At 33.2% G+C, this 26,720-nt stretch overlaps 3 protein-coding genes across 3 annotated transcripts; 1 reads left to right on the top strand and 2 right to left on the bottom strand.

Moving 5' to 3' along the window:
• LOC105162102 (nudix hydrolase 20, chloroplastic-like) lies at positions 1,557-7,193 on the bottom strand. Its single transcript, XM_011080040.2, has 9 exons — positions 6,830-7,193; positions 6,647-6,711; positions 4,797-4,983; positions 4,545-4,625; positions 3,232-3,357; positions 2,842-2,921; positions 2,606-2,721; positions 2,411-2,531; positions 1,557-1,921 (listed from the first exon to the last, which is right to left on the bottom strand). The coding sequence occupies exons 1-9, from the start codon at positions 7,076-7,078 to the stop codon at positions 1,852-1,854; spliced, it is 1,095 nt and encodes a 364-aa protein (XP_011078342.1). The 5' UTR covers positions 7,079-7,193; the 3' UTR covers positions 1,557-1,851.
• LOC105162173 lies at positions 9,497-14,020 on the bottom strand. Its single transcript, XM_011080141.2, has 2 exons — positions 13,595-14,020; positions 9,497-9,961 (listed from the first exon to the last, which is right to left on the bottom strand). Exons 1-2 carry the CDS (start codon positions 13,988-13,990, stop codon positions 9,797-9,799), a joined length of 561 nt encoding a protein of 186 aa, XP_011078443.1. The 5' UTR covers positions 13,991-14,020; the 3' UTR covers positions 9,497-9,796.
• On the top strand, positions 20,988-22,612 carry LOC110012009 (HMG-Y-related protein B-like). The gene is given in 3 exon segments (XM_020694022.1): positions 20,988-21,404; positions 21,830-22,258; positions 22,261-22,612. Coding segments are annotated over 3 exon segments (597 nt in total). The 5' UTR covers positions 20,988-21,308; the 3' UTR covers positions 22,333-22,612.

Below are 26,720 nucleotides of genomic sequence, written 5' to 3'. Positions count from 1 at the left end.
GTTGGGTGGGGTGGGGGGGGGGGGGGGGGGGGTTCAGTAGCACTTGAAATCGTGAAAGCAGCAGCAATAATTAAAATTAAGAAAGAAAAAAATCGATTAAGACAAAACCTGGTCGATAGGGGCTTGCAATTTTTAGTTGAATTATTCGAATTGAAAATACAGTTTGCTTTTTGAAAAAAAAAAACAAATTTCAAATTTTAATTATTTAGTTCGATTTTAATTTTTTATGGCAATTAATCGAATCGAACATAATACTGAATTTTTTAAAATATATATATAAAAATATATTACATTATGAATATATATAAATATTAAATATCGTAATATATGTATTTATAACAAAAAAATAATAATTTTATAATTAATACATACTTATTTATTATAATTATTAACAATTTATAACAAATAAATTACCATTACCTTTTTCTTTTATAATTTTTTATTAATTCGATGTAAAAATCAAACTGAATCAAAATAAGTTCGATTTTTACCAAACCAAATTGAACATTTCGGTTTAGTGAATAGCGTCCCGAAATTTCAATTAATCGAACTTTCTCTTTGATCTGATTCTGATTAGTGAAATTATATGCTACATTTTGTTGTTGATATCTCTATATTCTTGTAATAATGTTTGTTCTTAAATTTATTTGTGATATTTTGGTGTTTTCATGAAAGAAAGAGCAAGTTGCAAGAAAACATCTCAAGTGTAAGAAAAATTCAAATATGCAGCAAAAAACATATCAAGGATAATTCATAACCTACGGATTATCAGAAATCCAGAGAACAGAAATTCAAATTTAGTTTAACCCATAACCCACAGGTTATCAGGAGTCCGTTTAACAAAAAATTGAATCCAATTTTACTAGTAACAATGAAATATCGTACATCGATAGTGGGCAATTGAAAAGCCCCAACATAATTCTTGAGTCAAAATATTATGTGCAGTCTCTTGTATCTATTGAAAAGAAATATGGTAGAAGGAGATAGGAAAAGAAAGAAAGAGAATTAGACTAACTAAAGGTTGTCTTCCTTATCATATCTAGGGAACTAATATAAATAGCAGATAGGAAGAAGGCTATTGTCATTCTTTTTGCTGGAGAAAAAGGGAAAAGATTGCTGAACACGAAGAAGAAAAAGACAACTAAAATATAGAGAAGTTAATCAGATGTCGGAGTGACAAACCGTTCACGCCCGACTTTCAACTCCTTGAATTTTTTTATGTAATTTTCTTTAATGTTTTATCTAGTTAACGAACTAATTTTCGTTTTGCTAGGGCTTCTGCAAAATCTAATGGAGACTTTGGTTAATGTTAGATGATTGATCTTTTTACCATAAGAGGAGAGAAATTAGTAATTAAACTATTTTAGATAGGAGATTATTCTTACTCTTCTTGATAAGCTACAGGAAATCATTAAAAGATAATAATAACCAGAAGATTTATTTCATGATGTATTTGTTTAACTAATCCTGCAATAATCAATCATATCTGTTATTAATTTATTTAATCAAACTCCCAAAAATAAATCACCTCTTAAGGTTCAAGCAATTTCGAGTCATGCGTGCCAAATGCAGAAGGGATTCATTATCACAACTTCAGTAAAAGTTGGTTTATAGTTTATTTTCATTTTGAACATAATTTCTATACACAAAGAACTTTTACTTCCCAATCACTTGCCACTTCTTCTGAGAATTAGTACCTGAAGTGTTTTGCAAGCACTGACTAACCATGTGGAAACATGAACATGCGCAGAAGGAAAAAGGGTAACGAAAGAGTAGCGCAAACAAATTCCCGCGTAATGTATCTATTCTGGCCGAGTAATAGAGTATGCTCTGTTCTGAACTGAACAACATTTAGGTGCAATCTCCACTTCTCAGACTCTGCAGTAGCTTCAGATATCCTAACTCCTCAGGCTTAATATACCTGCACATATTTGAAAACAAGGCAATACTAACACGCAGGAAAGTAAAACAGACTTTCACTTCAGAAAAGTAGCAAGGCGGGTATTTCATCTTTGGAATGTGCATGTTTCAGATTGTTAAGCACAGTATTGGCAAATGCCATTGGACCAAGAAGGAAGAAACAGAAAGGAGCAAGAGAGGTATATGATTCCATTTTGTTAGCATTCAATTGGTTGAAGGTTATGAATTAAAAAACAACGCCTTAGCTCCATAGAGTCGATCTTAACTATCAAAATATTGATGGATTTAATATTACAACTACAAAAAGAATGATGACTCATTGATTCCAACTTCAGTCACTAAAGTAATTCTTTTTCTTATACACAGTAGAAACTTTTGAAGACACCATACTTGATCGATTATGTTGTATAGTTCACATCACTAGAAGGGTTATATCAGTAAGGCATCAGGCACAGTTCAGAACATGTTAGACAATGGAAAGATAACATACCCATGGCGGAAGAGGAAATCGATAATGACAAGATTGCAATTTTCCTTGAAAAATTGGGTACTGCTTATGATATTTGCAACATGTGTGACGGGGACTAGTTTAAAGCTTTCCACCTCTCCATCTGCCATGACCAAAAAATATGTCTTCACACAAGCTTTCATTTATTTTTTGTAGTAGAAAGTTTGACAAACTCACCCTCATTCTCAGGAACAAAGTCCTCAGGAAGCTCTAGATCATAACAGAAAAGAACATCTCTCTTGAATCTATATCCATCAATGTCCAAGTAAGATACAGCCCCAACAGCTTTGGCTCTGAGTAAACAAAAGCATCTAATCATTTATTGATTCATCAAAGAAGGATGTCATCTAGGAGGAAAATTTGACATTTTTCTTAAAAGTTGGATGGCCCAGGTATTGAATTGAAAAACTTACTGGCTGGCAATAGATCTTGGTATGCCAGCTTCTTCTTCACATTCCTTTACAAGATTCTCCCCACAGGGTATCCCATGCGGCTATACTCGTGTACATAAAAATCTTTTTCAAAAACAGAAAAGCTATAATACTACCAGCAGAATGACGTTTCGGAAATAGTGATTTAGTGTGTTATGAGCAAAGCTAGTCTAGATTCCTCACACATCAAAAATAAAAAAATAAAAAACATAAAAGCAAAATAAAACAAGCAAACAAACAAGTGAGTCTGAATGTTGAACCAGAAGATGGACAGATTTTAAGAAATAGTAGAACTGTAGAAATGCTTGCAACCATATGTTAATGAGCACAAACAACAATACAACAAACACGACATAGAAGATCAAGCCATACCAGGCCTCCAGCAACAAGATGGTCAAGCTTTCCAGGATATGTAGGTTTTACTTTACTTCTCTTTCCTATCCACAGATACTTCTGGTTGCCTCTTTGCACATAGCCATTCATATGAACCCCATAGGCCTAGCATGATAATAGCTCAAAATTAATAGATATCTTCATTAACTCTTTACAACCATCAAGAGATGAGATCTGCTTAAGCACAGTCAAAATGACCAAAATGTGAATGTTACCTCTGCATTGTTTGCAAATCCGGCTTATCAGTCCATATCAATTACACCCCTGAGTTTGTTGTAATTATAAAGATCTCTTCTTTAGCTTAAAAGTAATATTAACACCCCTCGAGATTTGCCCCGTTTCACATTGTCCCCTTCTGTTAGGGTTCCTACAGTAGGCTTATGTGAACTTTCGAATTTGCCCAACAGTTGGCGGGGAAAATTTTGTTTACCTGTATTTACCAATTTCTATGAACAAAAACACCTTTTTGGCTTGAGTGTAAGTTTCTTTTACATGCACATGCAGGTATTCGTAATTAATGAGTAATACAACAGGTGTTTTTGTAATATTCTTTTCTTGATATAAATCAATAGTTCTTATCTCAATAATATCTCAATCGATTTAAACTGAATGATTATGATTTGACATTCTACAAATACAAACTTACGGTTACGCATAAAATGTATAATATATAAGAATACATAAAATATATATCCGGATATCTAAGAAATATAAAAGATCTTCTTCTTTATATTTAAAAACTATATATAAAATTTAAAATATATATAGTATATGACTATTATCTACAAAACTATAGGCTATTCTAGTTAAAAGTCAAATGTGGACTGTGATTTAAATGAAATAAGAATTGGACAATTGATCTTTATTAATCAATTTATGACTGTTCAAAATATTACAAAAACACCCTTATAAAATAGGCTTATATTTTGGTCCAAAAATAATTTTGATCATTCAAATACAAGATGATCTTATTTTGACTTTGGTTGGAATGCTGTGAGGCCATTTATGTCTTTCCACAATTTTCCAGTTGTGTGTGTATGGTTTTACAAACCTTAGCAGGTTAAACATAAATTTTTATTCAACAAAAGGCTTTAAGTTTTCAGGAATCTTAAATCCTCTGTACTATAGAGTTACCAGAACAAATTCGAGGGGGATTTGTCATTGTGGATCTAAAATCACCAACTCCAAGTTTGTCAATCCAATTGCAATGTTAAAGTCCTTATTTCACAAAGTAGTGATCAGATTAAAATATAGATGGAAACAAGTAAAAACTATATGACAAACTTTGTTACCTTTATTCCAAAGTATGGTGCTGCTGCGCGTTCCAGTGAGAAAAATGATGGGGCCCCAAAAGAAGATGTGACAGGATAGAGCTGTAAATAGAAAAATAACAGCAAGTCATAGAAAGAAAAATATACTGATATGTTTTGCAATTTTCTAACAGCAAGTCATTGAAAGAAAAAATATACCGATATGTTTTGCGATTTCTTAAGGTAGTTGAGAGTGTATCATGAGAAAATCAAAAAGTTTGTAATCACAACTACCTCATTTCGTATTCCTGGAATAAGTTCTTCACCCAAGCACGCGACTACATCTCCAACAGCTTTTGTCCTGTCCTCTGATGTAGTCAGCTTCGGATGTAATTCTATGTGGCATCCTAAGTGGCTGCCACACGAGGTGTTCCTTGGGAAAGTGAATACATCTTGATATTCCCTCAGGTGGTTAGCAAATCTGCTTAGGGCATGAAGAAGTCACCATATGAATAGAAGATATAATTGATTCCATAGGGTGTCGAAGTAAGATAGCCTTTCTGAGTTCCTTTAAGTAGGTTTACAGATCAGATAGATAAATCTAAGAAACAATAGGACTTATTTGAGGTTAATGTTAGCTAATTGAAAGAGTTAATTGTCTACTTTGCAATAATGCAAAATGTGCCTCATGACTTAATTTTGGATCACAAGGCACGAAATAGATCATATACTAGCAGCATCAAATCCTGTAAAAGTAAATGTCCAGGCTGATCCCACATAACCTACATGCTTCCTTTCAATCAAGTACTTGATAAAGGAAATTAAGGATAAAAATATCTAAGTTTTTTTTATGAACTTTAAAATAATAGAAAAGAGATGAATAAATATACATATATCAGCAAATGTCCAGCATAATATGAATTGGAAGGCTTTTATGCAGTGTTTCTTTACATGGAAATATTAAGAAACAAAACCTAAAACTCATAACAAATTTTGGGTTTTAAACCACTGAAAGGCTGGCAGAGTGCAGAATTTAGGTTAATAAGTACCCAGTTTTCTGCATTATGGGCATTTAATAGCTACAATTATCTTCTGACAATTTTACTTGCAGAATCCACAAATGGTAGTTTGCAGGTCTGGTTCTCCGATGATTAGTAACAGCTGATGAACACTGCATTGAACTGCCACTAAAGGGAAATCTAGAATTGAACACTGTTGCAGTGAAGGACACTGGTACATGGATTTCTCAACAAAATAATTTTTTTCAGCCAATCGGAAAACATGGAGACACAGCAAACTGCGAAGCCATGGGAGTCGGATTGCTGGAATGGAATGGAATAGACATGTTTTCTTCGTCAAATTGTCCTATCAGTTGTATACAAGTGTGCATCATTCGAGGAGGCATGTCAGGACAAAAAGGTACAGAAGTAGCATTGAAGCATCTGTTTGATACTGTTAGAGATTTATGAACGGCAGTCTCCCTCACCAAGCGTTTTAAGAAAGCAGCTCTAACCACTATTATAATCAGTTCATCAAGTTCCCTCCTTTATCATCTATAATCAATCAGTGTATGTGTCTTTATACTCATAATCTTGTTTCTTTCTGATGACCTAAGTTGCAGGATGACTGCTGGGTTGGCTTGGCCTCCAAATCGCATTTCACTTTCTGCCTTATGGAACTGGAGGGAAGACTAGGGGAATTCAGGGGATATGGGAAGGCTAGTAACACCCATAAGGCACCGATAGCTTGCTCCTTCACAAGCTTATCCCACACAAAAAACCAAAGCTGTAGCATTAGTATTTTTCCTACTTTCTTCTGCATATCATTCAATTCTAGTGTAGGCCAAATATGGTAACCTAAAGAGCATCATCATTCGACCAATTAGCTCATACTGGAGCAATTGTGAGGAATCTACTTTGCCAAATAATTTTTGGTTCATTCATGACTGCTACATTCTCTTCTTTCTCTTTAGGCATGAGCAACCCATTGTATGGGACAACAAACATGTGTTCTTCTCTTGGAAATCTTGAAGGCATGAAACTGAAGACTCTAACCATATAGGAAAGAATTTGATGGTACAGACAACGAAATAGCCTAAATTAACAAGTCAAAATTGAAAATTGTGGTCAAATGGCATGATTTACCCGTGGTGAACATAGCCAACGACGTGCCCTTCAATTACAAAAGGGTGAAATTCACATTGCTTCTCCTGAAAATGCATCCCACGATTAGCATAAACTACTATCAAGCGAGCACGAACTATCGTGCGTGCGTGTGCGAAACAAAGCAGGCGTAGGGGGTTGGGGAAATTAAGTGAAAGGGATTACACAATTGCGATTGCAGAGTTTCACTTTCTCAACGAAGCCGCTGAGGTCAGACCTGACAGGTTGGTGCGTTTGGAAGTTGAAGACGTCGTCCCAAGTGAATTCACTGCTGACAATGTGATGGGAAGCTGATAGAACAGAACGAGGAGGAGGGCAAACTGAGAATATTACTCTCCTCGGAATTGAAGAAGAAGAAAAGGAAGAAGGGAATAGTGGAGAAGAGCAGAGTTTATAACACCAGTTACTGCCCATGCTCAAACTTCCCACGAAATTCCCCTACACCAATTCACCACCTGCTTTCTTCGCGGTTCCACTTCAGAATTTGTGCAATGTGCTCTCTTTTGGCTTTTGTCTGTGTTTCTTTTCTTCCGAGAGGGTTCAGTTAACGGTGGTCAGCTTTTAGTCAAAAATATTTTTATATTGTATTTGCATTTGGGGACCTAATATGTGGAGTAAAATTTATTTTGTTACCCATATTTTATTATTAATATTATTTTGATATTTAATTAATTAGTATTCGAATTTTGCAATTAATATCACATAGATATATGAGTAATTATAGATGATTTACTTAGTATCAAAGTTTTACTATTAATATTACTTTGGTATTGAATTTGTATTTTTTATTTATTTCTTATATAATGGTCACTTTACCATTAAATATTAAATAAAAAAAACAATAAATATCATTAAGAAAAGTATGCATAAATTTCTACTGATATATTTTTTTTTTATTTGAACAAGTTGGCTTTTATTTTATATTTGGTTATCAAAATTAATAAATTTTTATTTTGATACTTTTTAGTATCTATCTCTCAATATATATTTAGCAAAATTCATTATTGCGTTTGTCGACTCTAAGTCCAATGAAAAATGATTTTTTAAAAAGCCAATTTGAGTGGGAACTTTTTAAAGAAATAGAGGGAGGGGTAAATGATTGAAAACCCTTGACTTTTTTAATATTAAGATAATCTGGTAAATTTTTGCTTCACGTTAGATGTAGATGTATGAGAATCCACTCACTGCAATGATTTGAGACTAATAAATCTAACGGAACAAACGACAATGACTAGCTATAAAATCTTATAACTGTCCTAAATTTCGAGAATCAAACCTATGTTTTAGATAGATCTCTTCCTTGGGCCTTGTCGAAAAGGTCCATACCTGAAAAATGTTTGACGTTTGAAAAGTGGTACGAGGACAAGCGAAAGGTCCGTAGTATCATACTGGCTTCAATGACCAATGACATCCAGAAATAGTACATAGGCACGATGATGTCAAGTCGATGGTGCTTCATATAAGCAAAGTTTATGCGGTTCCAGACCCGTATATTAGATGTGTTGCGTCAAAAGTAGTTTTTTGGTACCAAGATGATTGAAATATTTTTTGTACAAAAAGTATGGGGTTAAGATGCCATCCTTGTGGAGAAGCTCAAGAACCTCAATCCAAATCTTAAAAAAGTGATGTGATCCTTCAGTCTCTTCTTCATTCATTTGATTTGTTTATCGTGAATTATCACATGAATGGACTTGACAAAAACTTTCATGAGTTGGTAAATATATTGGTCCATTACGAGGCAACGATTGAAAAGTCTGTATCGTTGGTATTAGTTGGGGAGGTTTCCACCTAAAAAAATTTGGCAAAGGGGCCAAACGCTAGAGAAGAAAGAAGGGTAAGACAGCATTTGTTGCTGCAATCCCTCAAATGGTTCCTATTGCCCCATTGGGCATGGGCAAACGGAAGAAGAAAGCAGTTCAGCAATCAAAAATTGCAAAAGACGTCTGCATCAATTGTTGTAAAAGGGGCATTGGAAAATAGAGTGTCCTAACTCCTCTCTACATATGTTATTAAGCTATAACATGATTACTATTTTACTTCTTGGGTATTGGATATCCGTAGAGCTCAAATCTGTAAATGGTTTACAGGTGGTAAAAAAGAGTAGAAGACTAAGACGGATGGTCCTAAAACTTGGCAATGACAGGGCTATTGCTATAGTGGTTATAGAATTAGGTATGCTTAGCTATTTGTGATCATGTTAAGATACAGTTGATAGGATAACGTTGTCTAACCTAGCATTATCAAATTATATTTTTCTGTTGTTGAACAATTTGGATAACATACTTTTGGAAAGTTCAAAAATTTTAGGTTTCAAACAGAGAACAAAACTGATATCAAAATTAAAGTCATTGGATTAGATTGAGGTAGTGAGTATTTGAGTGGTGAATTCTTGGACTATCTAAAAAAAATAAAATTTCTTTCAGTGGACCCTTCCTAATGTGCAAGAGCTGAATGACATCTCTGAAATGAGGATTTGAACCATCTTGAGCATAGATTGATTGATGATGAGTTCCACTGAACTACCTTAGTCCTTCTGGGGCTATGGCCTTGATACGACAGCTAGATTGCTAAACATAGCGAGTCTAAGACCGTGGCCCAAACTCCATATGGGATATGACATGGCAAGCCTGCTTCCTATAAAAACCTTAATGTATGCGGAAGTCCCACGTACATCAGGAGACTAATGGGAGACAAGTTAGACTTGAGGTCCAATTTGTATAGGTTTGTTGGATATCCTAAAAAGACTGTGGGATTTTATTTCTATGATCCCTCATAATAAAAGGTGTTTGTTTTAAAAAACGTAGTGTTCCTAGAAAGAAGTTCTCCATCAAATACCCAACATGAGAAATTGCTATTTAAAATCTTGAAGAGTCAAGTGAAATAATACATCATACAGTAATGACATCATCATCTGCACATGAGGGTTCCCACCAGCGAGTAAATGCACTTTCTCACTTATCCACCTCGTCCTTGATTTGCTCTTTTCGTTAATACTAATATGATGAATCAAGCCCTATTATTAGTGCTACCAACATAAATAACGTTTTTGATTTATCTATATAAAATACAATGCAATCTACAGTGTAGGAAACCACACAAATTTTAACCATTGGAGACATGTGTGGCTGGATGCTAGGTTTGATGAAGGAGCGCCCTTTGAACTCTGGTCTTGAACACCAAAACGTACAGCTTTTCCATCGAGAAATAGAGGAAGCAGCCGGTGGAATGGGTTACGAATGATCCAAAGCTTGAACCCACAATGCAATGCCACGCCGGTCCATACACCTTATCAAATTCCTGTCAATTCATGGATACACATTTGCATACATGATCATTACATGATTTGACTTCAAATATTCTGCAATATTTTATAATATATGCTCATACTTCAGTCCCACTCCAACACACACACATACATATATATATATATATATAATTAGGAAAGAGGCGTAAAAATTACAATTTACGTTCCACAATTGATTTTTCTTTTATTTTATTATATTATCTTAGTACTCACTAGATTTAATCCCATAAATTATAAAAACTTGTAATTTTTATTTCAATTTTTTTTAAATATTTAACGTACCACGTGGAAATCACGTGCTCTCTCCGTTAAATCAATGGCCAATTATTTAATGGACCATTAAATATTTAACGGAGTGCATACAAATTACTGCTCCTTTCGTTAAATCAATAATCCGTTACTTAATGGAGCACACGAAAATTTATGGTTGGGATTAAAATTGCAAATTTTTATAGCTTATGAGACAAAATCTGATGAATTTTAAAACAAATGGAAGTAAAATCACAAAAAAAGATAAATTGTACGTAGGACATAAAATTACAACTTTTCCAAAAAAAAAAAAAGGGGGTATTTTCTTTGTCGCTCACTTATTTTATTGTGGTCGCATTGTAAATATTTCACAGGTTTTCGACAGCTTAACTCACCACTACAACAAAATATAATAATAATAAATGATAAAATAATCAAGTGGTAATATTAAATTCACAAAATAATTACCGGTGATAATATTGTATATTTTATTATTGTTACAAAATAATAAATATTATTATTCTATTAAATTATCATTATCTGTCTTTCGGATCAATCTTTTGTTTTATAGACTTTAGGTGCAATACATGTCTTATTCATTGCATGTCTTGTTTGTACAATTATTTGATTACCACAACACTAAGAGGAAATAAGATTAATGGTAGAGCATCTGATAGTCTTAAAAGTACATAATAATATGAATCAACGTAATTTTGTTCCTGTTGTAGTAATAATTCATTTTTTCAAATTTTAATAACAAAAAGAATTATCCTTAAAATATTATTCGTGATGATTATGTATATAGCTAGTCACCAAAAGAAATATAGTTTTTTATTATGATTTATTATCATGCTTAAAAATAAAAAATTACCCGCAACGACTATTAGCCGAATGTTCTTCAAACGAGGCTAAAATATTCGCTACAACTTATATCTCTGGCAATATTTTAACCATAAGTAAAATCACAGCTAATGTTGATTAACAGTGATCAAAACTTAAGTTTTAAAATTGATTTTATTTATCAATGGTAAATAATATTAATTTATATTATATAATGTAGAGAATAATTATTTTTTTTTTGGTAAGGAAATACATCCATTGATATATAAGAGTATAATCAGCAAATATCTGTGAAAATTTGTTTTCATTAAATTGTACCTCAGATACATAATTATTTATCAATAGTGATAATTAATAAATAATTGAATAAATTATATCGATATTTCATAAAATTAAATCTAATTTCAATACTTTCTATTCTTACATCCATTGATATATAAGAGTATAATCAGCAAATATCTGTGAAAATTTGTTTTCATTAAATTGTACCTCAGATACATAATTATTTATCAATAGTGATAATTAATAAATAATTGAATAAATTATATCGATATTTCATAAAATTAAGTCTAATTTCAATACTTTCTATTCTTCGCAAAAGAGAGTTCTCATGTGTCTAGTATGTGTCTTTTTCCGAACAAATTGTCATTTTTGACGGAAGTTGGACCAAATGTGCTAAATATATTAAAGGGTTAATTTTTAGACCCTTTACTGAATTATACTTTCCCCCAGAAAAATTTAAAATTATAATTACACCTCCAAAAATTCTCGATTTATACCTTACCCTTCCGTTAGGGTTGAAAATAAAAATGTTGATATAAGCAAAAAAAAATTACGTATATTTTTAATTTTCCCTTCATTTACATTCCCATGGATATTTTTATACTTGTAAAGAAATAAATGTAATATATATATATATATATATATGGAGTGAGGTTAAATTCATTATATTTTTTCCTTCATAAGTATAAATTTGTGACATGAAAATATCAATTGAAAATTTATGCAATTTTTATTGTTAAGGTCAGTATTTTCATCCAAAAGGTGTTCAGATGTGAACAATAAGTTTTCAAAAAGGGTGTAAGTACCTTCAAAAAGGGTGTAAGTGTTTAAAATTATAATTACACCTCCAAAAAATTTTCGATTTATACCTTACCCTTCCGTTAGGGTTTAAAATGAAAATGATAATACAACAAAATAAATTACGTAAATTTTTAACTTTTTCCTTCATTTTATATTCCCATGGATATTTTTGTACTTATAAAGAAATAAATGTATTATATATATATGTGTGGAGTGAGGTTAAAATCATTATAATATTTCCTTCATAAGTACAAATTTGTTACATAAAAATATCAATTGAAAATTTATGCAATTTTTTTTTTTTTGTTAAAATCAGTATTTTTTATTCAAAAGGTCTTCAGATGTGAACAATAAATTTTCAGAAGGGGTGTAAATATAATTTTAAAATTTCTAATATAATTTTACTTTTTGAGAGAGTATCTAAGTATAATTAATTTTATATTAAATTATTATCCTCACTTATAAAATTCAAATAGAAGTTAACCAAAAATTCCATCCCACGACATATACAAGATGAAAAATGCATTTTACCCTCTACTCTGACGAGGAAGAAACAATGTCTCGTAAAGACCATATTAATTAATTAATTTGCGTAATTTAATCTTAAAATTTTAGCATTTTTCATCATTTTCCACCCAATTTGGCTGAAAAAGTGCACGTGATTTGCACATAACCTGATTAAATTGAATTTTTTTACTATAACTTAGGGAGTTGTAACTTATGAGTTGATATTTTTGGTCCTGTAAGAATTGATTTACAGGACTAAAATTATAATTAGTACTTTTAATTTGCTAGGGGATTGTGCCGAGTCATATTTCGAGCTTTTAGATTCTTTTTTGTCATCGATGTTGACCCGGAGTCACTATAAAAATAAAACAATTCATTTTATTTGCGCTTATTTATTTTTCACAATACCTTAAAAATAAGATTTCATTTTTTCAAAGGGTAAATTACAATAAACTCCCCTAACATTTATTATAATTACAAATACCTTTTCTATTATTTAAAAAATTATAAATACCCCCTAAAATTACAAATAGTTCTTGTGACAACTCATTATATAGGGTATTTGTTAGAGTATTTATAATTTTAATAAAGTACATATTTATGATTTTTTAAACAACGATAGAGTATTTATAATTAAGACAAATTTCAAGAAAGCCCCTTATAGTTTAATTACCCTTTTTAATATGAAATAATTTTTTTTTTTTCAAAATATCTATATGATTTGAAGGTAAATGATTTGTGATCTAACAATCTTGAAAATTAAATACCAAAAAGAAAGTATTTCGATCTAATACTTTTCACCTACTATCAAGTGATCAAACTCAGTTTTGGGACGGAATTAAGAAGCAAAAAGCAATCAAATAACAATAAACAAAACAAATGGATCAGAAAATAAACAACAAAGATTAAACAAAAAAGAACTAAGAGTACGGTTATGAGCGGCTTACCGTCTTGATATTATAGGCCATTTGCTTGGAGCTAAAGTTTCGTAAGCTTTCGAAACTAGTTCTAGCACAGCGGAAGGCGTGCACCTGCATGAGCGCCGGCATGTCGCTCGCTAACACCCTCACTTGAAGTAATTCGGCTGCCGATCCCGTCGCATTGGCTTCCATCTCTGACGAAACCGATCTCCTCTCCTGCACAATCGACACCGATTTTCTCGATTCCGTAGCTGCTTCCTCTCTCCTCTTCTCTCCATCATCACTACTCTCACGGTAAGTTTTCGATCGTACGAGCGACCCCCACCCCTTGGAGATCGCATTTTTCAGAGACGCCGGTGGGACGATACTGTACACGTATGTGCCTTCTCTCTTTACCGGCTTGTTTCCTCTGTCACTTGCCATTCCTGCGCTCTGCACTTTTGGTTTTGTAGCTTGATAGGTTGGTGTAGTTAAAAGCATGTACATATATACAAGGATAATATATAGGCAAGTAAAATTATATTTTTGATCTTGCAACTTTAGGTTATTTGTATTTTTTGATACTGTAATTTACTTTATTTATACATTTAGTCCTTTGTTTGACTAGTTTAGTTCTGAACATCTCATATATGGTCTTTTTCATGTACTGACAATTTTGGTCGTAATGATTCATAGTTACAAAACCAAAAATAAGATCTATTACAGTGTGAAGAGGACCAAAATTATCAACATAGAACTAAATTTGTCAAAAAAATGACCAAACATAAGATGTTCAAACTAAATTCGTCAATAAAATGAGTGAATATGTAAACGGAGTACGTTACAATGCCAAAAGTGCTAACAACCTATAATTATAAAACCAAAAATGTAATTTTGCCTATAGGTAAAATCCTTGACCACACTCAATGTGCTTCATAGGCAGGATTATGTAGGTTTCATGCAGGATCGAAGTACGTAATTCTCAGCTATTATTTTTATTAAATGATCACCTCGTCTAAAACTTATATAATTGAAAAATACAATCATTTAATATTAATATCTTACATCAATCACGTGCAAACCCTGTACGTAAAATCTAATTTCTTTTTATAAATGAGCGATAATAAGATTTAAATACAAAGACAACCACCCAATTTAACAGTTTAAATTTTTAAATGAGATAATCGTCTAACAACTTATATAAACAAAATAATGCATGAACCCAAGCTCTAGCTAGAACTTATCATGTGAACAAAAATAATGTTGATTTGAGGGGGAGTAAAGGAGATGAGAAGAGGCAAACCATGTGGGGATTACCTGTAAACACGAATTATAAAATGAATGCATAGGCAAAGATTTGATGTATTTTGTTCCTTCTACCAAGTTACCAACCATATTGCTAATCGCTGCATAATAATTATTATTGTAATTAGTCTTAAGGCATGTTTGTCTGTAATGGGTTTGTTCCAAGATACCCAGTAGATGGAACCCACTTCCCTGCCTTGTCGGCTTAATGATTTTAATGTTGTACAAAGAATATCGTTGCTTAATATTGTATCGTGCATGCAATTAATATAAGTGGTTATCTTGTGTAAACTTTAATTGTTTTTAAAGGAAAAATATAATTTTGATTCAGTTTTTTAGGGGTGGTGACACTTTTGTTTCAAAAACATTCTAAAATAGAGACTAAGGACAGTAATTTTTAAAAACAGTCAATTTTAATTTAATTTATCCTAATTTGGCTAGAATTCATCACATGTGTTGTGCATTATCTATTTATATTGAGGGTTTTTAACTATTTCGGTAAGTAATTTTGCCTACATTAATTAAAATAATATGATTCATTTTACGTGACAGTCGTGACATGATAAAAGAAAACATATCGTCATTGCCACCTCAGCATGCCTGTAAAATCACCCATTTTGTTTTAATTTTATTTTATTCCTATCACCACCCACCACCACTTCATTGAGTGCAGCTTCCACAATCTTCGCCATCGGCCGGTGCCTGAGAATATTTTTGGCGACTTTCTGGCCATGCGCACCACCCTCTGCCTCACTATCTGCAGGCGCTAGACCACATGTGTCCTCATCGGATAACAAGTTTCAACCTCTAACCCTAGATACCCTTTCTTCTCGTTGTCAATTTGTCACTGTCTAAACACCATTTTCTGTCACAGTACCACCAAATACTCCTCAGCTCACAGCAACTATTTTGAGCCTACACCCTTCCATTTTGGTTACCAAATTGCCATTTTCCAATTCATCTCCTTATTCGTGACTTTGTGTAATTATCTCGCCTCTCTTAGCCAATCACCATCGTCAGCTCTACCACTTCGGAGGACGACCAACACCACTTCATCTCCTTGCAGCAAGCATTTCCCCACGGTTCTGTCTCCAACCACTCCTCTCCCGTAACCAATGCCTTTCTCTTCAACCTTTAGCTTCCCCCATTTTACAGGCTGTCCTCCTCTGTTCCTGCTGGCAAGGTGAGTTGGCAGGGATGACGTGGTTTTCTTAAACACGTCAACCTTGTCATGCAAGCACAAGCTAAAAAAGTTTATCTGCGTATGCGAAGTGGTCGGAATTTAGAGAAATCAGCAAAATTAGGGGATCACATGCGTGTCATGTGCGTGATTCAAGCTAAATTAAGATTTTTTGTTCTTAAATTGTTATTTATTGTCTTAATTCGCTATTTTGAATTAAATCTAAACCAAAATTATCACTGCCCCTAAAAAATTGAATCGAAACTATGTAAAATATCACATATGATATATATACACATGGAAAATATGTATTTGAAGGGAAATACATTATTACTTATTAAAACTATTATGTTTGTAATTAGTCAAAGTCCCTTATTTTAAAATATTATATGCAAGTTTATACTAATAATAATGGTAATTTTTAATTGGCATATTTTTTTACGTCTATTTCCTATTTTTAAATTTTATTTATTTTTATATAACATTACTTTACTCTATAAAAAAATAATCAATTTACTGTGACGATATAATTTCGTCCAATTAGTGACACTTTTTGAGACGTTTCTGTGATGGTGACACCATGTTCGTCTATGCCATCTGGAAAGCCGTCGGAAACAAAAGAACCGAAATTTGCGACGGAGTTTGCGTCGCTAATATCATCGTCAATACTTATTCATCGCTGACAGTCGGAGATAACGTCACAAATAATTTATTGTCCATTTATTTCGGAAGTGTTTTGAGATAAATTGTGTTTGTCGGAATTTCAGGATCGTGTTTGCGATGGAGCTAACACTATTTCGAGGAACCTTTGAAACTTTCCTTGGGTCATCTAAAATCCGTCGTTACTCCATTGCCAAAGATGATTGTCAATTTTGCGACTTCTTTTGTTTTTTGTCCCAAAAATAAGAAATTGCATCTAAGTGTATTGCTATCGTAAATACCCGTCACAACAATAATGCCTATTTCCCGAAGGCCATATATATTATACCATCGAAAATTAATTGCAAAGTTGATCGCAATTTTGCTTTATTGACTATTTTTCAATGACTATATTTTGTTGTGGGTAGAGAGGCGCAACATAAATTTAAAATTTTAATTCATAAATAAAATATGCATCACCACTTACAAAAAATCTCTCCCCAATCGTTTAATGGAATCATGCGCAAAACACAAAATAAGATGCGAAAGGATTTGTAGTGCAAATTTCATATTTTTGAATTTATTGAAATAAGAAAATTATTACAAATGATACTTGGATTTAATTGAGCATCTTGTCGGTACAAAGTCTCTACATGAAACTTTTGATTCTTCGTTTCAAGAATGTGTTTTTCAATTAGGCAACCTCAAATGTTAACTCGACATTTTAATCTCTTTTGATGTTGATTTGGATCTTCAATAACATTAATTTGAGGGTCTTTTGACATATTCTGAAATTAAACGCTATAAACTTGAAATATTTGACTTAAACTTTGGGTACTTTTTGGTGGAATTGAAGCTTTGATGTGCCGCTAAGGTAGATTTGTGCCTTGATAAAGTTAATTCATGGGTATTTCAACTTATTCTTGAATCAAATATTGGCATTCCTTCATCTCTACAATGAACACCTATGGGCCATTCTTGATTTGTTATAGAGGATTTTAGGATTTCTTCAACTCTATTTTACTTGTGTTTTCACTTGTATCATCAATTGTGTGTCTTTAAAATGTTGTAAGAACACCCCTACTATTTATAGTTGCAGGATAGAAAACTTTTTCATATTTACTCAATGAGGTAAAACGATTTGGTTGGCCATTCATAATTTGTTAGATTTCATTTACAAGATACGGTTTCATTTCCAAATTGATCTGCACCTGCTGAATTTGGAAGATATGATCTCGCTTACCAAGAATATGAAATTTGACACTTGGCGTCATTTGATAGGCTGAAAAATAAATATTACTACTAATTAATTAACTATTTACTTTAAGAATTAACTTCTCATAATATAAATAGAAATTCATTTTTAATGTATTATTTTCCACATGTCACAATTTTATGGGGCATGAATTTAATATTCTACAAACTTGCATCTTTTGCAGACTAAAACTTGAAATTTTCTTGAGAGGGCTAAGTTTTTCACAACCCAAAGTTTTAGTTCTTCTTTCTTTCATTTTTGCAGGTTAACTTCACATTTAAGGAGAGCCCAAGAGAACATGATTGAGTTGGTGTTGGGCCATTTATGTTTTGACTTTTACACAACCAGCACCCCGATTCCTTTTATTTATTAATTAGGTCCATGGTGCATTGGACCAAAAGCATGTGACTGTGGCACCATCTTAATAGGGTCTGCAAGAACCCATTTATCTCTCTTTTCTCTTTCTTTTCTTCCTTGTTCTCGTCTCTTCTTGGCTTCCTTTCCTTTTTTTTTTTTTTTTCTTTTTTGGTTTCCTTCAGAAAGTGGGAAATCCAGAACTTGAATAATTTCATGTTATTTTTTTGAGTTAATGCTCTATCAGGAAATCCACCACTTCCGATTGCAATTTTCCCATATGTTATGCTGTTGGATACGGGCTCAGTGCTGCCAGGAGGTAGGAAGATGTAAACCCTAGCACTGGAACCAGGATTTTGTATACAAAGCCATGCATGCAAACTAACGGGCTCTTCTTCCCATGTGTTTATTAATGGAGATGAGCAGCATGGGAGGAGATCATGGCCACCGTTCTAAAGAGTGATAGAATAGGTGACCGTAAAGTTAATTAAATTGATATTTTTGCAATACTTTTTAGCAATTTTTTATAATCTAATGTTGAATGTACAAATAAAGTAAGTATTCGTTTTAGTAATATGTGTGTTGTGCTTATTATTTTTGTTAGCTTTAACCTCACAACAAAGTCCACAAACCAATCGAATAGTCCATGTATGTAGTTAGGCTGACCATTGGATTATAACAATGAAAATATTTGTTGAGGACCTTGAGACAAGGCATGCATCGAAATGTTGGAATGGGTAACCAAAAGCCAATTGAATTGGTTATTTGTCGTTCGCCAATTTTTATCAAATAATAGTGAATTGATGAATACGGTAATAATTCATCAAATTGACAGTGTGCTTCGTTGTGCTTACCACTAATATTGAATGGGGTTTGAATGGTACAACGAAATGCCCACAGTTCGAAAAGTTTAACCCGCGGAGTGGGGTAGTGCATGGGTTTGGCAGTTATAAAACTAACTCATAAGGGTCGATTTTAAACGTTTCAAATCGAGGACCTCGAGATCGGACATCGGGGGTCCTAAAAAGACTTGCACTAAGTACTGTGCCGTGTTTCATCAACAGGAAACGTAAGTCGTCTGTGCAATTTTAGTGGGTTAGTTGGCAAAGTAATCAACTAACTGAACTGACTCGAGAGAATCGTCATATGGAAGCCTCCTTAAGGCTTGGTTGGTATGACTGCGATTTTCGATTTCGATAGTATTAGTTTAGTTTTCGAATTTGAGAAATCATGGCAGTCACGTGCTTACGAAAAATGTGTCTTTGATATAGCGAGCGGTGACTATATCGTGAGGCATGATCATCATAAACTTTATTTTGTGCAGTTGGAGTATGTGGCGAATACGATGGATTTCAAAAGAGGATATATCCCCTATCAGTATGTAACAGTGAGTTTTCCAATGTACTCTAAAATCGTAGGACTTAATCTGGGATCATATCCACGGGTGTGGTGTGGACTAATTTTAGAGAAATTTTACGTTGAATCCTCAATTGGACAAATCCGATGGAGATCGGAGTTATGGCATGTAAACGAATAGAAATCATATCGGAATGTAAATCATTGCTTATATTTTTGTTCCTTTTATTTAATTCCTTAGCCATGTGAATGCTTGTTATTTATTTGTTAATTTATGCATTTAAAAGGCCAAAGGCCGGAGAATTATCAAAAGGAACTCCCATTTGATTCGGTTTAATTATCGCTTTGAATTGTTATTTCTGTTGTTTCATGCTTATGCCATGTTTTTCGGACTGATCCACATTCTTTCACCCTAGTGCTCACGATTCTTGAGGGACGGTTGGAGTCTGCAGTGGATGAAGGTATCTTTTAGGGATAAAGATGCCATTTCAGATTTTTGGTGAGGTGGTTGAAGAAACTCCTTCTCCCAGACGAGTCTAAACTTTTAGGGTTTATAGGCTACTTCTAGCTAAAGGCACTATGTGTCCCTGAAAGGCGAGTAATCCTTATCTGATTTTGTGAGGTGTGCCTCTAGAAATTCTATGTGGTTGCCATCTAAGTCACCCGTGGACATTATATGATATGAATTTTGACTTTGACAGGAGGATTTTAAATCCCTAAACTTCCTATTGGATTTATGAGGTCTTTTTAGATTAAGGCTTTCTTATTTTTGGGTCGATTGGACTTTTTTGGTCAATTTATTTCCTTAGGGGGACTTAATAGGATGCTACTCGGACTCGGCTTTTTAGGGCACCCTGGATCCTTACTTGAGTTGGGCCTCTCAGGGTACACGTTGGACTTCGAGGATATGCAATCTCTTTCTTTTCTTTTGAGGCAGTTTTGATTTGTTTGAATTAGTCCATTTTTAGTATCACTTTTATAACTTTTTAAAAAGAATTGGACATTCTCACTCGAATCAAACCACGGCATATATTACAAATAGATATAAAATCTAAATGAATGCAAATTTATTTATACAATCCAGCCACATAAACATAAATGAAATAAGACGCTTCTCATATTACGAGCTCGTTTTTATCTTTCTCACAGTGGAACCCACTTCCCTCACTCGCATGACAGAGCATTTGTTTCCATGTTCTCGACTCCACCTACACCCACGCACATTAGCCCACATAGAATTCTTGAATTTTATCACCATCCAATAAGCTTGCGACACGCACATGAAACAGTTGAAGTGCTTGAACAGGTTATAAAACCCAGCACAAATATATATTTTCAAATTGGAGCCCCATTTTGAAATAAGATAAAGGAATAGCACAGCCACGTCATCGATCCATGTGAAACATCGTCGGGGCATGATCCACCGTTGGATCAGAACGAAAAGAAGAACCCCCAGCCGCAGATGCAGTCCCATCAACACTCAATACCTCTCTTGTTTTTTCGCTTTGTTTATTTAATTTTTTCCATTTCTTCTACCAGCTCCGATCTGTTGAACCCTTTTATATCCCTTCCCCTCTCCCAATTTTGTCCATCCAAAATCTTCTCTGCTCCTACTGTAGCTCCACTGCTTTTAATTCCCATCTTTCTTGCCCAAGATTTACTTTGTTCGTGGCATGGCGAGTGAAGAAGTGCAAGCTAATCATTTTCAACCTCCGGCGCCGGCGCCGGCTCCGCCTGTGCCTCCCGGCACTTTGCCTCAGTATCCAGAGGTAAACAGAATTGTTCTCTCTCTTTTTGTTTTTTTGAGTAACCTATCTTTTCTGTTACTTTTGTGGGCTCAAGTTTTTATGACAATAACCTGCATCTTCTTGGAAATTAAGTTGAAAATTCTGTGCAAATCGCGTGAGATTTGTAATTCCATGCTTCCCTGTTTCGGGTTTGCTTTGTTTTTGAGGTTTCTAGCAGCCCAAGTGGCGTTTTGTCTGAAGAATTTTCTCCCTTTCAGAAATTTGCCAAAAACTGACATTCAGTTCAAAATTGTGATATTGTACAGATGATTTTAGCAGCAATTGAAGCATTAAACGAGGAGAACGGCTCGAATAAATCTTCAATCTCAAACCACAATGAAGAATTTTCTCCCTTTCAGAAATTTGCCAAAAACTGACATTCAGTTCAAAATTGTGATATTGTACAGATGATTTTAGCAGCAATTGAAGCATTAAACGAGGAGAACGGCTCAAATAAATCTTCAATCTCAAAGCACATCGAAGCCACCTACGGAAATCTCCCGCCCGCTCACTCCACACTCCTTACTCACCACCTCAACAAAATGAAATCTGCAGGCCAGCTCCTTTTCATCAAGAACAACTACCTCAAACCCGACCCAAATGCCCCGCCACGCCGCGGACGCGGACGCCCCCCCAAGCCCAAATCCCCACTTCCGCCTGGCACCGTTTCGCCGCCCCCCCGTCCCCGCGGCCGGCCTCCGAAATCCCGCGATCCAACGGCTCCCCCGCCGCCGCCTAAACCCAAGGCCACAAGTACAACTGGCAATGTTTCTGGGAAAAAACGTGGGCGGCCGCCGAAGGGTGCCGCAGAAGGTGCGGGTGCGGCTCCACCGCCTCCGGAGGGGCGCCCCGCGGGCGTGGCCGGCCTCCTAAAGTGAAGCCTGCTGTAGCTGCGCCTGTAGGAGCTTGATTGGAAGAAGAGGGAGAGACAGAAATAGCTTAGGGAGTGTAGTGGTAATTAGTGGGGTTGATGGTCACTTTGTTTTGGTTGTTATTTATGGATGTTTGTAGTTCGAGTTAATCTTGATTTAGGATGGTGAAGTGAGGGGGCAGCCTGTTGATGATGATGGTGTTGTAACATTAGTGTAAATTTTAATGGTGAGGTTTGAAATGGCATGGGATTCTCCCGTTTTAGTGAAAAATGAAAAATTCTTTGCAATGCAATGTTCATTAGATTTTTGTGCTTTCTACCTTTAGAGTGATGGATTTATATTTAAAGTAAGAATTTTAAATTACGAAATGTTTTGTTTGGATTAGGTTTGGTTGAATTAAATTAATCACAGAGTAAATGTATTATATTTATTATATAGTTAATTTTTTTTTAAAATTATATTTAATCATAATATTATATGATTAGTTTAAATTTATTAATATTTAATAGAATATAATACAAAATTAAAAGCAAAGAATATAAAATTAGAATTATACAAAGGATTTGATGGGTAGAAAGTAGGAAGAGGGTATTTTAATGTTGACATGGTTGGATTGTATTGTTTTCATATTTATGTACTTTTGTGCTTTTTGCTTTATCACTTTGGTTGGTTTATTATATCTCATTAAAGGAAAGTGCATTGGGAGATGGGCTATTTCTGTTTCTTTCTTTCATCGCGCGCATGCTATTGTTTTGAGAGAGTTCATTTGCATTTTTGCCCATCTCATATTCTGAAAATGCTCTATATCTCTTGTATTAAGAAAATATGCAATTCCTTCACGTGTATTGATTGTGAATTAGTGTTTTTTTAGGCTTGTTTTCACAATTTTTTGGGTTGAATTTGATTAAAATATTCTTATATACTATACAAAAGGACCTATTTTTTTATTTTATTTATGGGGTAATTATATCTTTTTTTTTAATATTTTGTGTAATTTGATATGTAGATCTTGTGGTTTGAAAAATTGCATCTAATATTTGAGTTAAATGCAATTTACCATCCTATTATGGGAATTGAGCAATTTATCCCCTTGTGAAAAAAATAGTAATATAACCCTCTGTGTTATTAGAGATAAAGCAAAATACCCACCTGGCGCGTTTCGTGTATTCCTATTTTTTTTTATTTTCTTAATTTAAATTCTAAAATAATGTTTATGTTCTTATGTAATAACCTTTGGATTTTGATCAATCTAAGGTCCAAACTTAACTAATAAATCAACATTGTAGATTTTATCTATTTTAAATCAATAGTTTAAATTTAAATAAATAAAATTAAAAATAACATATTATGTGTAATTAAATTTGAATATATATATATATATTTATACTTTTGTAATAAACCTATTTATATTCACTTATTTAACCGGTTGCAACTTTTGTAAATATATATTAATTAAAATTCTTTGATTAAGTTAATTAATCAATTCTTAATTAAAGCTATTTTTTTTATAGAGTGCATCAGTTTTCTAACTTTATATGGTCTCAGATTTAAAAATTATGCAAATATCTCAATTAATTTTCTCCAATTTATGACTCACCTATTAATTTAACAACTAATCACGCTTGATATTTGCTTTTTAATCGATAATTTTTCCTTAACTTAAGCTAATTCAATTAATTCTCTTCCTCAATTTTTTTTTTTGGGTAAATGTAAGTTTCATTAAAAAAAAGAGGTAAAATACAACAATCAAATGGTGACTCCCCCAACAAACCAAGGGATACGCCAAAGTCTATAAAGTGCACATGTACTAATAGAACTGAAAAGATTAATACTAATTATCCTCTGTCTAACGTCTTCTATGATGCAAGTAGCTAATACACTTTCCGGCCGATGGGTGTGCTCAAATCGTCTCAAGTTCCTCTCTCGCCATATATGGTATATGCATGCACCAAGTAATGTTCGATAAGCAACATTAACAATATGTTTCCCCCTCCACTTCCTCGATGCCCATTCCACGTCTCTTGTCCACTCACGATTGGTTCTCTGCTAAATCGACATCCTCTTCCTCAAATTTTTACATATATTAAGTATACAGTATTTTTCTTCATTTACGTCACTTCTCTTCTCCAATTTTTTAGAATTTTATCAACTTCAATTTCAAGTAAAATTTACAATTTATTCTCTTTTTATTTTGCTTTTGTAAATCAAATATTTCTTCCTGATCTCGCTCGAAATATGCGACCTCGATTGGTTATCTCGATCACGGATACGTACTCTCACAAGATCTAGTGATTGGATTATGAGGATAAAACACAAACGTGAGGCTCGTCAGGTTCGTCCCCGACAACGACCCTCTGACGCTCAAGTTAGAGTTGTTCGAAGTAAAAATATGTGAACTGGAGAATGTAGGTTGAAAATAGTAAATGTCAATTACCTCAAAAAGTAATGCGTCTAGGTACTTATAGGCCTATGTGGATATTGTTGTTTGGGCCACGCATCACCATCAGGGTGATAGGCATTTGCGGTCGGACGGCCCTCCCTGAATCGGGTCTTCAGCCACAAAACGGGTCTATCTGACCCGTCTTCATTAATGCGCGGATCCTAGGCTCTTAAATGACGAAAATACCCTTCATTAAAGGTATTTTCAGTATTTTGTTTGAAAGTAAGGGGTCTCCCCATCACTTGCATATCTAAAAGTATATTTTTATTGTTATATTGATGTTTACTTTGCATTCTAAATTTTATGCTCTACTTTTATAATTACGAACAACAATAAGTAATTAAAGAAAACGATATTTTATTTTTGTTTTTATTATGTTCTGTATTATTATAGATTATATCTATTTTCGGGAACAAATGTAAAAATCAATGATGCAAGCAAATATTCAAACTTTGGTATTTCAAGACGTGGGAGTTTTTCAAACATTGAGTTATTATCACACAGTAGTCAAAATATTGAGAATTATAGTTCAATTATTGTCTTCTTCAGGTGAACTGTTAGATTCAGACTCTCCAACGTGTCGGGATTTGAGCTATAAAGTTTTGGTTACGAGTTTCTAAGTGTTTGATTGAGGTGTTTTTCAGTATAGTGATAAAATTGAAAAAACTGCAACCGTCTAATCTTGAGAGAAATTACGTTGTACCCGGTGCACTATTGACACGGGACGTATATTTTCTTCAAGGCAAGCAGTAATTCTGCGATTCGGTTAAATTAACAATTACTATTGGATTGAGAATTGTTGCGATACAATTTCTCGTTGTAAGTTTTCGATTTAAATTTCTTGTCATTAATATCATTTCTAATTGTTTTGTGTTATTTGTTCCAACGTGGTTTTAATTCCTTTTGATTTCTAAATCCGATTGTTATATTTCAAAACGTTGTTTCACTTACTCGAAACTGAAAACTTTCCAACACAATATATGTTTACTAGTATCTTTATATGCTCGTAATAAAAAGATGGTAAAGATTGGATCCACAATAAATATATAATTTTATTTTTTAAAAAAAATTTAGTACATGTTTCAAGTATATATTGACTTTATTATACATTTTTCAATATTTATGAGTTATTAAAATTTAAAGGGTGCTATTTTGGACCATTTGGCACATATTTAGCCAAGATTTTAAACTTTTACTTTTATTTGTTTATTTTATAGATTTGTTATTACTTAACTATTGTATTTAACATCAATGGATTTTTTAATTGATTATCAGTTCTATTTTATTTTATTTATATCATTATTTAGAAAATATTCATGTACACACAAATGTTACAAAAATTAAGGCATATTTTTAATTAGAAAAAAAAATACAATTTACCCCCTGTGATATGAGAAATGAGCAAAGAATTTTATGTAAAAAATAAAATAGCGAATTGTCTCATATGTTTTTCAAAATGAAGCAAATTACCCCATCTCTAAACCGTTGATAAGGGGGTAATTTACTTTATTTTTTTGAAATACAGGGAATAATTTGTTTTTTTTTTCCCCATAGGGATTATCTGATTATTTTACATATCACAGGGGTAAATTATTGCGTTTAACCTTTTTAAATATGCAATTCATATGTAATAGCTAACAACAAAAAAATAATTTGAGTAATAACTTCAGTTGCAAAAAAGTCAATACATGTAATATTTTATTATTAAAAAAGTTAATTCATTTAAATAAAATTAAATTATCAATATTAAATATTAAATGAATAAATTAATTAAAATATAATAGAGATAATTCATGTACACTCTTTTACTTATTGGTGTTTTACACAAACCACCCCTGTCTTTTTAAAAATTACAGAAACCAACCTTAGCAGTCTTAAAAATCCCAAAATGCATCTGTTGACGTAGTCAAACTTTAATTTCATTTTTCATGATAGAAATACCCTCGGGGGTATTTTGTAATTACCAAAAGATAGAGGAGGTGTCAA

The sequence above is a fragment of the Sesamum indicum genome, linkage group LG5, assembly GCF_000512975.1.
Source record: "Sesamum indicum cultivar Zhongzhi No. 13 linkage group LG5, S_indicum_v1.0, whole genome shotgun sequence".
Classification (NCBI taxonomy): Eukaryota; Viridiplantae; Streptophyta; class Magnoliopsida; order Lamiales; family Pedaliaceae; genus Sesamum; species Sesamum indicum.
This window is presented reverse-complemented; position numbering and strand designations above follow the sequence as displayed.

Excerpts from the sequence above, each read along its gene's own strand:
- LOC105162102 (XM_011080040.2), bottom strand. The coding sequence starts at position 7,078 with ATGGGCAGTAACTGGTGTTATAAACTCTGCTCTTCTCCACTATTCCCT. Across the intron at positions 6,712-6,829 it reads AACTCTGCAATCGCAATTGT|GAGAAGCAATGTGAATTTCA; the intron begins GTAATCCCTTTC and ends ATGCATTTTCAG. Across the intron at positions 4,626-4,796 it reads TTCCAGGAATACGAAATGAG|CTCTATCCTGTCACATCTTC; the intron begins GTAGTTGTGATT and ends TTCTATTTACAG.
- LOC105162173 (XM_011080141.2), bottom strand. The coding sequence starts at position 13,990 with ATGGCAAGTGACAGAGGAAACAAGCCGGTAAAGAGAGAAGGCACATAC. Across the intron at positions 9,962-13,594 it reads TGGCCTATAATATCAAGACG|GAATTTGATAAGGTGTATGG; the intron begins GTAAGCCGCTCA and ends ATGAATTGACAG.